The 14394-nt window shown below is 44.9% G+C and overlaps 1 protein-coding gene across 1 annotated transcript in view; it reads left to right on the top strand.

The window, feature by feature from the left end:
• The first annotated feature begins 2524 nt into the window (after positions 1 to 2524).
• PARM1 (prostate androgen-regulated mucin-like protein 1) overlaps positions 2525 to 14394 on the top strand; it is a 110662-nt gene continuing 98792 nt past the window's right edge. The window contains exon 1 of the mRNA XM_058722275.1: positions 2525 to 2954. Within this exon, the coding sequence (XP_058578258.1) occupies positions 2912 to 2954 (43 nt within the window). The 5' untranslated portion in view covers positions 2525 to 2911. The remainder of the gene's footprint in view (positions 2955 to 14394) is intronic.

Genomic DNA, 14394 nt, shown 5'->3' with positions numbered 1-14394 from the left:
GAATTTAATATAATAAGCTACTGCATATATTTCAAAACTCTTTAAAAATTCTATTTATTTAAAGAAAAAATTTAAAAACAGTTTACCCATTTCTGTCTCCCCGCCATTTTTAATACAATAAGTTATTGCATGTATTTTTATGATTGTTCATTCGATGTTTGACTTTCCACTACCAGAACATAAGCTCCTGATGGCAGAGACAATGAAGCACTGTGGCACACATCACAACTGTCCCCTGCTCTCTAGCTCTCCTCTCCATCTGGGCAAAGAAGAAGATTGTGCTTTCTTGCTTTCCTGAAGTTGAGCATGGCCAATGACTTGCTTTAACCAACGAAATATGAGCAGAAGTGCATGCGACTTCCAGGTAGAAGATGGAAAGGCTTCACTTAAGTCTCCGCTTCTCCCTTTCTCTATCTCGGTGACTGTGGAAGCAGGATTTGACATGGAGGTATAGCACTGAGTTCCCCGATGTAGAGGATAGCTACTCTGGGAAACGACCTGGATTTATAGCAGACGTTGATGAGCATGAAATAAATCATTATTGCTTAAGCCTCTGAGACTTTAGGGTGGGTTATTACAGCAGCATAACCTGGCCTACCCTGACTCTTACAACCTATTACATTCCCACAGCCTTGCATGAGGTCTGGCATCTAGTAAGTGATCAAATATGTTTTCACCAAATTAATAAATTACAAGTTTTAACCATTAATAAAAATGACTGATTTTAGTGAACAAAACCATTTTCAACTCTATTCCGTATACAATGAAAAGCTTTGGAAATTTTAACTGATTCAGACGTGGGAATCACCATCCTTTGGGTACCAAACCATCATCTTAGATATCAAAGCTGGAGTCACACATGCTTTGTGCCCCAGAGGGTTTCCGTTAAAGTTTTGCTGAAATCCAATCGAATATTTTTCTCTGTACAGGGATTTTGAAAAACATTTATTTCTATCATAGAGTTAGTTACTGAAATGGCCCTCCTTGAAAGGCATCATTGCCTTATATAAATTTTATATATAAATAAGATAAAGAAGAAATATGTATATACAAATATACACGTTTTATTTTACATATAAAATTCACCTGTGTATGATCCTTGCCCCCAAGACAACCACAGCGCAGATGCAGAAATTTTTCATAATCATGTAGAGAGCACCAGAAACTGGAAAAACCTCAAGGTCAAAAGCACTCAGAAAACATGTTTAACAAATTGAATTTACAGGTTCTCTGGCTAGGGAGGAGGAAAGAGGATAGGCACCTGGTTGTGGTATCTTTTACTTCTCATTCCAACAAGGATCAATCAATTAACCAAGAAAAAAGATCCCAGTAAAACAAAACAAACCATCAAACCTCTGAGCCCAGTTTCATCTGGTTGTGGAAGGCGTGACCAGCTGCACGATTGGTAACCGGTGGGGTCAGGCAGAGGAATGCACGTCATCACAGATACCGTGATAAGACCCAAACAAGTGAGAAAATGAAACCTGAGTACAGGAAAAAGAAGCCACAGGAAAAGAAAGCGGCTCCCCAGTGCTACTAATGGTCCTGAGCAAATTAATTCTTTAGGAAGGCTCATTAATTCCAGCCGCTTTCCAGCTCTGGTGACTAGGGGACCAGCAGGCTCATAACAACAGAGATATTAGAGATGATCTGGCATCTGGTCTGATAGAGGTGTGAGAAACAAGCAAGTCTAAGGTGGTGGGGAAGATTAAGTGCAAGGTCAGCTTTGATCATACAGAACATACAGAAACCTTGGGGTTTGAAAACCAAGTTTAGTACAGAGGATGGGGGTGCGGGTGCAACCTACCCATACCATTAGCTAGTTGTGTGATCTTGGACAAGTACTTAAACCTCCCTGTACTTCCACTTCCTCCCCTGAAAACGAAGATATAATAGTGCCCACCTCAAGGGACTGTTGTGAGAATTCACACAGTTAATATCTGTGCAGCATAGTTGCCCAGCACACGGCACTCACTCAGGAAATGTCAGCCTTTATTTTTATAACCCCGGTGCACAAACTGTTCAATTATGGGGTCCCAGCCCTTACCAGCTATGTGACCTTGAGTGCATTACTTCTCTTCTCTAGGCCTTAGTTTTCTCATCTGGAAAATGGAATAGCAGCAATCTTATGTCACAAGATTGTTGGAAGGAGTCATGATACCACACCTAGGAGGTTGCCTGGCTCAGTGATCCCATGATCACTGTTACCTGACCTTAGTGTTATTTCCTCTGGTAAGAAGCTAAATAGGATAAAAGACATCCTGGCTCAGGCAGCAGGAAGTGCAGTGGGGTTGAATGTGCATGAGGGTGTAACCTGCACGCAGGAAAGTAATGTGTATTCTCTTACGCAATAGTGGGGTCTGGGCTCCTCGGGTTGACGCCTAAGGTGGCATATGGTCACCTGTTGTAAGCATTCATGAGAAAAGTTGAGATGAACTCCCCAGGGCAGAGATCTGCTCACACTCAGCATCCGTTTAGTTCCCAGCACCGTGCTAGACTCTTAAACCTTTTCAAAACTCGAGTCTGTCCAGCAGAGGCCGCCCTGGGCCGGGGCTCCCGGGACCCGAGCGCGCCGGGAGAGGGGAGGCCAGGGGGTGGCCTTGTCAGCGCCGCGGGGCCCGGGTGGGAGGGGTTTGGCGGGGGCAGGCGCGGCGGCAGAGGCGGCCCCGGCTCGGGCGGCTGGGATGGAGCAGAAACGCGCCCGGCGCGGGAGCACACGCAGCTGACGGAGCCGCACCGCGTTTGCCTGGCTTCTCCGTCAGCCGCAGGAAAAGCCCGAGCCGCCGGGGCTGAGCGCGCAGAGCCGCCCTCGCCTCCCGGCTCCCGCGGCAGCCAGCCGGGCAGAGGAGGAGCCGTACGCGCCCGGAGCGCTCGGTCATTCCCGGAGCTCGGCACCGAACACCCGGGTACCATGGTCTGCACGACTCTCTTCGCTCTCTGCATCTTCACAGCAGGTATTTGGGGGCGCCGTCCTCCCCGAGCGGCCGGGCGCGGGAGGGGCTCCGGCGGCCGGGGCTGGAGCTGGGGCTGGAGCGGGGACACCGGGAAGTAAGTCACCGCGCGCGGGCGGCCCGAGTGGCGCGAGCCTCCGGAGTTGCGTGAAGGTATGTGCGCACTTGAATTTGGGGTGGTGTGAGCCTGTGGAGAGCCTGGGCTGTGCGAGACCGAGGGGGTGACGGGGTCCTTCCTGTCGCAGCCCGCGCCCGCACAAACTCGGGGCTTTGTGGAACAGGTGGCTGCGCGACGCGTTCGAACCCTGGTGGGCGATACTGATGGCGACTTGAGGCTTTTCGGGTCTCCGAGCACACCCTGCCAGAGTCGGGCAGCCGACTTCTTGAGGAGGTTGGACCCTGGGAGGGAAGAGAAAGCGGGAGAAGCGGCGGGGGAGCGGGGCGATGGCATCTGGATGGCTCTAAACGGTGGCTGCGCGCGCGGCGGGTCTGGTTGCGGTCCCTGAGACTTGGCGGTCTCTGCTCTCCGGTCTCCCGCGTCTGTGAGGAGGTGCGCTTGGGGATGATGCGGCACTAACAGCCCCACCGGCAGCTGCCTGACTCGCGATCAAACCTGGGGTTGCAATTCTACCCCGTGACCCGGAGCCTCCCCAAAAGGGGAGAAACCGTGGCACAACCCGTTAAGTTGGCTAAAACTACCCCCCGCCCCCGACACCAATTCAGGAAGTCTTCGCCGCGCGCGTCTCGCGGGTCTCGGGACCACCGACCGCGGCCTCTGGCAGGGGCTGTGGAGAGAGGATCAGGACTGAGCTCGGCTTAGTGGGGGCCGGGAGACATTCAACCAACGCTTTCAGTCTGGTGCTGGGTACCCAGCTTTTCCAGAAAATGCAGCCGGACAAGGGACAGCTGACTCTGGATAAGGTGGCAGGGGAACAAGCAGCGGAGTACGCGGACACCGGCATGTTTCGATAAGAATGTTCCAAAGCCATATGGCACAAGCCGATTTGACTGCTGCCTATATAGTCCGTGAATTCTTTTCCTCCTGAATCGCTTGTGGGCAGGGGTCGTTACAATCCTTGGAAAAGAAGCCAGGAGTTTCCTGACAGCTCACAAAAGAGAGTGCAATTTTCAGGAAAAGTTTCCAGACTTGAGAGTATAGCGTGTTTTGTTTCATTTTTGTTTTTGTTTTTGTTTTTCTCGACTTGCTGAAAGCCTGAGAAAACCTTTCGTTTTGGTATCCGCACGGTTAGCAATCGCGTCTGCGGAGGTTCCGGAACACTCTGGGCGCTTTGGCTACACAGCCTCAGCGGGGAGCGCCAGGATCCTAGCAGGTGTAACAGCCGCCATCCCGAACCACGGGGTTGCCATGTGAGGCAATTCCAGCCCCACTCCAGGCAAGAGGTGTTTACGAAATGACATGAAAGGTGCCTTTACTTTTCTCCTCGCTAGGAATCTTTTCATGAAGCTCAAAGCTCAGAAAAACTTGAGTGAGCCAGTAGAGCCTATAGATAGGTTTGTTTCCCAATTTGATCTTGTGGCTTGTCTTTTTTTTTTTTTTTCAGTTTTTTTAATGTTTATTTATTTTTGAGAGAGAGAGACAGAATGTGACCAGGGGAGGGGCAGAGAGAGAGGGAGACCCAGAATCCGAAGCAGGCTCCAGGCTCTGAGCTGTCAACACCCAGCCGGAAGAGGGACTGGAACCAAGAACCCTGAGATCATGACCCGAGCTGAAGTCAGTCTCAATGACTGAGCCACCCAGGGGCTCCATTGTCTTTTTAATTTTTATTGATAGCTCTGGCAGTTGGCACTACCTGTATTAACCCTACTAGGCAGTGTATTGTAGCTTTTTTTTTTTTTTTTTCTAAGGAACTCAACATTTTTTTTTCTTGGTCAGTTTTCGAGTTTAGCCCAGCTATTCTGGAGGTGAGACTATTGCCCTTGTCCATCAGTGGAGAGAGAGGGCTGGTGGACACACAGAGTAGCCTCATCCCCATCCATGTACACATGGATGTACACATGGTGGGGGGGGGGGCGGTGGTGGTTCTGAAGGGAGAAAGCCACAGCCTCCCAGTTTGGGGGCTCTCCTGACCCTGGAAACATAGTTAACATTTCTGCATGTCTTTCAACCTTCCATCTGAAGGAATCTCTTTAGGGGAGGCTACTTGCAGTTAGTTGTCAGGAAAATAATATAAAAATTGGCATAAATACCTCATGTGATTCTTTGCATCTCAAAGTAGGGTGTTTTCAGAAACCAAAATAGCATTTTTCTAGGAAAAACAATAGAGGGGTCAGTAAAGGAGAGAGGGGTGAGGGTTCCTGAAATGAGTGTGGCATGTATGTTTCAGTGACTCCCAGCTCCTCTGGTGAAGCTCTGGTTAGTTTCACCCAGTAGTTGCTACTTTTGTGTTCTCCTGTAATCTTCCTCCTCCTCTCCTCTTCCTCCTCCTCCTCCAACTTCTCCTCCTCTTCTTCTACCTTCTCCTCTTCCTTCTTTTTCACCCCTCCAGTAAAATTCTTCAGGTGATACCTTCTTGAGCCAGGAATGGGGTTTGGCAGGGGACATTTTGTAGCTTAGTAAATCCACTTGGTATATTCAGAGCACTTACTCCTGCCTGAATAACAGACACTTGGACACTTGCAAATATGTGGGCATTGTCAACAAAAGTAATCTTGACACTTACTCACTTGCATTTTAAAAAGAAGGAAGAGAGAAAGCTTGGACCATCTTCAGTTCTTTCAAAGTTGACTGTGGCATAAACTGTTAAGGGTATTTTACAGACCATTCTCAAACATCTCTCTGTACAAGGCACACGGGAGTCCTGCCTCCAAATTGAAATACAAGCCGGCACCATCACGTTTTGGCTGCAGAACTGAGGAGGGAGGGAGGGAGGATGGCAGGGCGCAGGAAGTTTCCATCTTCATTCCTTTCCCTCTCCCTTCTGGATTCTCTTCTCCTTGCCCACCACCATCATTGCCACCTCTTGGTGTTCTATGGCTGAATTGTTTAAAAACTTCTTCACTCAAGGGTACCTGGGTGGCTCAGTTGGTTGAGCGTCTGCTCAGGTCATGATTTTGTGGTTCGTGAGTTCCAGCCCCAAACTGGGCGTTCTGCTATCATCAGCCTGTCAGTGCAGAGCCCGCTTCAGATCCTCTGTCCCTCTCTCTCTGCCCTTCCTCTGCTTGCGCTCTCCCCCACCCCTGCAAAAAAAAAAAAACTTCCTCACTGAGACATCTGAGATAAAGCCCTTTTCCAACACTCAAGGGGAACAAAAGGGAAGCAAACACAGGTAAAAGAAACACAAACCCCATGATCCTACTTTCCTGTCCTGGAGAGTCTGCCTTGTCTATCCCTGCTCTCTCCTCGAAGAAACTATCATATCTTACCCCAGTACTTAGGTTGCCCTAGGCAACGACTGGTTGCCCTTTGGTGATCAAGACCAAGAGAGCTAGACTGCAGTCGGCCACCAGCTAGAGTTCCTGTTTGTGCTCTGGGCTTATCAGGTAGCTCTTCTCCAGGTGACTAACATCTAGAATGTCCTTATCATGGAAGGGCAACCCCACCCTACACATTTATGGCTGTGTTCTCACTGCCGATCCTGATATATAGGTCAAGAGCTTATCATAAGCATAGGAAAGCCTCACCATAAATCATATCATAAACCTATTAAAAATAAACCAAAAATGCACACACATTTAAGAACAGTGAGGTTATCCGTGGTTGTCTGGGAGTGGGGGTGACCGGTTGCTCACGGTCCTCTAGCCTGGTTATCTCCTGTTCCCTGAAGTCAGTAGCACAAAGAAGTGACACCTCCTTCCCATGAAACCTGACCTGAGAAGGAGGAAGCTCTTCATTGTTATCTGATACCTTTACCGAGGCAGTGTTGCAAAGTGGTAAGAGGGAAGATTCTAGATTGCCTAGGTACAAAGCTAAGTTTTACTAGGTACTCAGTGTATAATTTAGGACAAGAAACAAAATTGGGAAAGTAAAACCTCCATAAGGTTGTTGAAACTGTTAAGTGACTGAATATACCTACAGTGCCCAGGACGTGGTAAGCACTCAATAAGTGTTAGCCACTGTTGTTTTTATTACTCTTGTAAATAAAGTTTAGTAGCAATTGCTACCCATCACATCCCCCTCTCGGAAATAGAGTTTCTGTGCTTGTGCTTAGACTATGTAAATCAAAGATCTCAACTAATATCCTAGCACAGTGCCAGCTGTTCTGGCAAACCTTAATGTGCAAATTAAGAAAATATTCAACTGAGCCTACTAAATGCCTAATTTGAAAAGGTTAATAATGTGTCCTCTCAGCTTTAGCACAACAGTCCAAAAAATGCTCTGTAACGAATAGAAGTCAAGTCTCATGAAGGACTTTATTTCTTCCACAAAGCCTTTTGCAAACTCTGTGTGTTTCAGAAGCCCAACTCAGCTAAACCTTAAAGTCAGATTCCTAGAGCCATAAATTTTGGATGATTCAGATCCAAGAACTTAGGAATAGGCAGCTCATGGTTATCTGAATGATCCAGGATGGCTCTCTTTCATTCTCTCTCTCTCTGTCTCTGTCTCTCAAGCCCAAAATCATCAGTAATCGTCAGATCTCTAATTTACCTTGAGCATTTGGGCCAGGTTTAATTGTGTGTTTTCATAAGGAAAATATTGGCCAATGTCTGATGTTTGATCAGACATTCTTAAGCAAGAGTTTTCTCTGCAGGGGTGGGTAGGTGAGGAGGTGGCCACAGAATTTGGAAACAATGGACATTTTAAAAATACTTTCAAAAGGGATTGGCTGTCTTAACACCCATAGCCTTTACAACAGTTTGCTTTCTTTTGCAAGTATCTGTCACTTAAGTTGGACATGTTAGTTTCAGAATCAAATATTTACTTTGCTAATAAGATACTGAATGAAACAGTTATTTGGGAAAAAATAATGTTTCATTTAGAAGACAGTGGCAGGGGCGCCTGGGTGGCTCAGTCGGTTAAGCGTCCGACTTCGGCTCAGGTCACGATCTCATGGTCCGTGAGTTCGAGCCCCGCGTCGGGCTCTGGGCTGATGGCTCGGAGCCTGGAGCCTGCTTCCGATTCTGTGTCTCCCTCTCTCTCTGCCCCTTCCCCCTTCATGCTCTGTCTCTCTCTGTCTCAAAAATAAAATAAACGTTAAAAAAAAAAAAAAAATAGAAGACAGTGGCAATTCTGAAAAGAGGTAGGCAGGTAGTGAGTGCATGCCTTAGGCAATGATTGCTTTTTACTTGGAAATGCAGGGCTAATAGGTTGTCCAGTGAATGTGCAAGTGGGGTGACTATAAAATAAAACGGATTTATGTGTGGCATTGCTTATATTTTTAGTCACAGCTTCAATTATTTAAATGACAGAATTCACGTAACATCAGATTTTCTGATGTGTAGATCATTAAGGGCTCGTCATAATCCTTATGCCAAAGTAGCCCGTTTCTTTCACCTGTCTTTTACCTGTTTTAATGTCGTTTATAAACTTTGAGACCTTTGCCAAGGTCTCAGTGATGTAGAAATCATTACAACAAAACAGACAATTACATAATTCTTTCCATCTATGTTTTTCATTGGTACAGGGTGGTATAATGTCAACTGAAAATAAGCTGTTTTAGTTTTCTTTTGGCTAGCGCTGCCAGATTTAGCAAATAAAAACGCAGGTTGCCCAGTCTAATTTGAATTTCAAATAAACAGTGTATTCTAAGTATGTCCCTCATAATAGTTGGGACACTTAAACTAAACAATTCTTCGTGGTTTATCTCGAATTCAGATTTAACTGGGCATCCCGTATTTTATCTAGAACCCCTACCTTTAGCCTTTCATCTGCGGTTCACCTAAACAAGGGGTTTGATACAGGATTAGCTCTATTTTGAACCCCACCTCACCTAGCATTAGTTGTCCTGTACCTTTTCAGTCTGTTCTTGGGAAGACAAATTTAAGAGCAGCTGTCTCTAGGATAGCATTGTTACGTGGTTTTGAACAATTGGGATTTCCGTAGCCTTCCTGAGGCTCTATTACCTTAGCCTCCTGTACCGTTCCTTTAAAAAAAAAAACACACACAACAGTATACGTATTTTAAATGGTAGCAATGTTCTTGCCTGAAAGCTGGAACTAGAAGCCTTCTAGAATCCAGCTGGCAACTGATTAAAAAAGAAAGTTAGAGAATAGCTTTGGATTTCAATGCTTTCTTCTGTGCCAGGATCTTCGTACATCTCACAAATATTAATTATGTAAGGTTTACATAATTCTTGCTGTATAGGTCTATTGGAATACTTGAAATCTGTAGGTATGGAGCCTCAAGCAGCATATTAGAATTTCAAGGCAAATTGGAAAAAAAAAAAAAACAACAACAACCTGAAGCAATTGGACTGTGGTGGGAATTTGCACCTTTTATACCTAAGGCAAAATCTGTGAATAGGTAACTGTTCGTGGAAAACCATTGTGGGAAGTTACCAGTGTGGTATTTAGAAAACATGTCTATAGGATACAAAATAAGATGAATGGTAGAATACTTTGATGATAACATCTTCCAAATTCTGACACCTGATTTACTTTTTTATGAGGGAGAAAATAAGGACAGAGGAACTCTAGTGCAGGTGTTGAACATGAAAAGAATTGGAGGGGAGAAGATTTTGTTTGATTTTTTTGTTTTGTTTTGTTTTGTTTTTTGGCCATGGTTGAATGGGGTGATGAAAATATATGTTACCTTTTAAATTACGATATTCTTGCCAGTTTTGTGTTGTCCAGAAGCATAACCTCATTACTGACAGAGTTTGCTCACTTACTATTGTATCTGTGACATCGGATTATTACCGGTACTATCCGCTTCTTAGAAAATCTTTTCAGTTTCTGTTAGAAAAGCTTTTGTGGTCCCGCATATGGGCAACAGACAGATACCATTATACTGGTGTTGAACATTTATTTGACTGTTAAACACTCCATGCTATATGATTCTTGCTTTGTACTATAACTCGGATTCTTTAGGAAGAACAATGACAATCATTGTAAGGATAAAAGGAGGCCCTCTTTATTCACTATGCAAATAGCGAATGCTCTCTTTATTCACTACAATGCCTTGTCACTACGTGTTTAGGGAAATGTTTAAGACACCGTCATTCTACTGAGTTCATGGAACATGTCAAGTTATATTAGATTATGAAAGGATTTCAACACATCTGAGAATGAGAACACAAGGGAATCTAGATGCCCATCTGTTCATCAGAAGGTCCTAAAGGATCTGGTGGCCCTAACACCTCTTTGTTGGCTGGGGAAAAGAGGCAAGTTATCGGCGGGCACACTCTGCCAGTCAGGAATCCTTGCTATCGATGGATGCTGCCTGAGAGGCAACATCAAGATGAATATGGCCACCACCCAGCTGATGAGGAACGGAACCCTGGATGTTTGTCTTAAAAATTACAGGGGTAATGGGGACAGCATTCAGGAGGCGAGAGCTCTGGAATTCTCCTTTTTGAAGAGCTGTTCGGACAGGCCTGAGCAAGGGAGGGAATTACCAGTTTTGAAGGATAAATGATCATTCATCATTTACATTCTAGGGAATGTTGCATGGCAACTCAACTTTCTAGCTGCTCAGGTTGAAAATCACGAGTCCTCTTTGAGTCAGGTTGAAAATCTTTTGAGTCTTTTTCTCTCAACGCCCCTCATCCGATCCTTCAGGATCTCTTTGCCCTACCTTTAAAATAGATACAGAATTCAAACACGCTTTGCCACCTCTACTGCTCTCACTCTGGGTGAACTACCATCTCTTTCTCCTGGAATATTGTGGTGGCCGGCTCGTAGGTCAACCAACTTTTGCCCTTGCCTTCCTGAAGTCTTTTCTCTACATAGCAACAGTTGATCCAATCGAAATGTATCAGATGACGTCATCATTCTATTCACAGCTTTACAGTGGCTTCCCATTGCACCCAGAGTGAAATCCCAAGTCCTTACCGTGGCCATTAAGACCACCATGAGCCACCATCACATTCATCCTTGGACCTGGGCCTCTGCATCTTCTTCGCTCACCCCACGCTAGCCACACTGGCTTTCTTAAAGCCCTCGATGGCTGGTTCCTCTGTCTAGCGCATCCTTTCTCCAGATGGCTAATTCCCTCACCTCACGAAAATCTTCGCTCAAATGGCACCTTCTCAATGAGACTTCTCCTGACCAGCACTTTAAAATTACAGCCTGTTGCACCTCACAATACCATATTACCAGTGCCCCTTAACTGCCTTTCCCTCTGCTTTTTCTTTAATGTCTATCTCCCTCCACCCCTTACCCATCCCTGCCCCCCTGGGATTTTGTCGGTTGTTTTCTGTAGGATCCCCAGTGCTAAATACTATGTGGCACTTAGGGTGTGCCCAAAATATATTTGTTGAACTGAATGATTAAAATACATTTTTGAGGGTGGCCAAAATGAAGACTTAATTCAAATTTTACCTTAGATCACCCAAAAATGAGACATTGGCAAACTCGCTTACTATCAGGTGCACATGTCTAGTGTTTTCAGTTAGTTTTTTTAAAAAATATGAGTCAGCCTTTAGTTTTCATTGAGGGTTACAAAAGCTAAGCTTTAAAATCAGCTTTTTTTTTTTTTTTTAGCTATGCACATACAAAACACTTCTTTTAAAAATGTAAGCCTTCCCTGCCCCCCCACCCCCATGGATGTCACTTTAAAATAGCTGAAATGTCTTAAGTTCTCTGGCCAATTAAGAAAATGTCACCTTGGGGGGCACCTGGGTGGCCCAGTCGGTTAAGCATCTGACCTGGTTTCGACTCAGGTCATGATCTCACTCTTCCTGAGATCAAGCCCCAGGTTGGGCTTCATGCCGACAGCACAGAGTCTGCTTGGGATTCTCTCTCTCCCTCTCTCTCTGTCCCTTCCCACTCTCTCTCTCTCTGTCTATCTCTCTCTCTCCCTCCCTCCCCAACTAAAAGACAGAGAGAATGTCACCTTGGGACACCTGGGTGGCTCAGTGGGTTGAGCATATGACTCTTGATTTCAGCTCAGGTCATGATCTCCTGGTTCGTGAGTTTGAGCCCCATGTCAGGCTCTACGCTAATGGTACAAAGCCTGCTTAGGATTCACCCTCTCTCTCCGCACCTCCCATTCATGCTCTCTCTCCCTTTAACTCAACAAAAAACAAATAAACTTTAAAGAAAAAAACAAAATGTCACCTTTAGGGCACCTGGGTGGCTTAGTCAGTTGAGCATCCAGCTCCTGATTTCGGCTCAGGTCATGATCTCATGGTTCATGGGATGGAGCCCTGCATCCATCCGGCTCTGTGCTCTCTCTCTCTCCCCCTCTGTCTGCCTCTCCCCTGCACGTGCACATGCTTGCTCTCTCAAAATAAATAAACATTAAAAAAAGAAAGAAAGAAAGAAAATGTCACCTTTGAGCTCAGCTAGAAAGATAAAGATACCTCCACTATTTGAACATTTTTGAGAATTTTCTGAGTAACTAAAAACAACCCGATGGTGAAAAATAATTTGAGTCTGAAGGAAGCATGACTGGCGGTTTCCCAGTGATGTTTGAGAAAGTGAAGTAAATTCAGATGCTGAGTGTTGAGAGCATAAGTTATTTACTAATAAACTTGAACAGAATGGGGAGTTTTCTTGACCTTAAAGACTCTGCATTCTGCCTTCACTGGTCATTCTGAAATATGAATTGTGTTTTAGTACAAGCAATGGATGGAAGTGATTAAAGCCTTGACTAAATCAAACCTGCATCCCGAGAGCACGTGTTACCGACCTGCGGAGCTGACACCCCCTGACAGGGCTGGTGTTAAAATCACCCAGGCTGGCATATCCCTCAGCTTCATTATCCAACAAATGTTCATGGAACTCTCCGGCTCACATAGAAACATTTCATTATATAGCAGCTGCCAAAAAGAACAGGAGCTTAGGATATAACCACATACTTGTCTGGAAGCCTCAGGGGCAATGGTAAAATTTAAGATTGTACTTGAAGCGCAATCTATAAACAAACCAAAGAATAGAAAAGATGACACTTTGCATTAAAAACACCTGCCTTGCTTGACCAGTGAGGTCCATTGCCCATTCTTGAGGCGGGAAGGCGCCCAGGCATCTTGAAGTGTAGCAACATTGACTGTAAACTGGGGAGGGGCAAAGGACAGTGAGTCTGCCCCGATGCTGGAGGACCAGCAGGGAACCGTCTCTGGGGGTGTGGGCGTGACTCTGGACGACAGGTGACCATTCCCCCACCTCCCGGCTCTGGGAAAGACCGTGTCCCCGACTGAGATGGAAAGCAGGGCCTATGGTAATTCTAGGCTTAATTTTTGAGGAACTGTCAGACTGTTTTCGAAAGTAGCTGCATCACTTTATATTTGTGTAGTCCATCTCAATAAAGCTATTCAAGTAACACTTTTTAAAGTTTTTATTTATTTCTTTTGAGAGAGAATCCCAAGCAGGCTCCATGCTGTTAGTGCAGAGCCCAACACGGGGCTCAATCCCACAACCGTGAGATGATGACCAGAGCCAATATCAAGAGTTGGATGCTTACCCCCCTGAACCATCCAGGCGCCCCTCAAGTGAATTTTTTTTAAATAAAGGAAGGGAAAGGAACATGCATCCACAAGACAAGTTTCCCCAAATCTCGAAGACAAATGTGGCTGCTGAAGGAGCAAAAATTATTACATCACTGAGAACCGTTCCAGTTTGGAGGGTTATCAGAAAGAGGGAGAGATGTGATTTTTGAGATTAGGAAATTTACAGCCAAGTTTTTGTTAAAAAAAATGAAATGTCAGTAAGGGATTATTGTCTCTTGTTTGGTAACAGTTTTTAAAAGCTGCCCCCCCCCACTGTTTTTTTTTCTTATTATGGAAACTATAAATAGACACAGAAATTGACAAGAATGTGTCTCTTACTGGCCCAGACCTGATTCAGAGTCTGTTTGTTTTGGTTAAGAACTTTTTTTTTTAAGTAGTTTTTTTAAGTAGGTTTCACACCCATTGCAGAGCCCAACATGGGGCTGAACTCATGACCCCAAGACCAAGACCTGAGCTGAGACCAAGAGTCACCTGTTTAACGGAGCTACCCAGGCAACCCTTGGTGAAGAACTTGTAAAAATATTAATATGTTGGCAAAAATAATTAAAATGTTAGTACATTGGAAATAATGTAAATGTCTAGGTATAAAGCACTAATCCAGTAAACTAGCATACATTCAAGGTTCATTCAATCACGTAATACCAAGTGTTTGGATGAATGAGGCGGTTAGTTTATTTATGTACTAACACATTAAATAGGTTATGATCTGTTGAAATAATAATTGTCACTTTATATTTCACAATTGTATCAGAAAAGCAAGTTACAGAATAAATGTACATTGTGATGAAATATTGAAAGCATTATTTTTATATCTGTGCCTGCACAGAAAATGATTCAGAAGAATCCAGTGGTTATTTCTGGCAGGTGGGCTTTGG

Source organism: Neofelis nebulosa, chromosome 3 (assembly GCF_028018385.1).
Source record: "Neofelis nebulosa isolate mNeoNeb1 chromosome 3, mNeoNeb1.pri, whole genome shotgun sequence".
In the NCBI taxonomy this organism is placed as follows: domain Eukaryota; kingdom Metazoa; phylum Chordata; class Mammalia; order Carnivora; family Felidae; genus Neofelis; species Neofelis nebulosa.
Note: the sequence above shows the minus strand (reverse complement) of the source record. Positions and strands in the feature narration are given on the sequence as shown.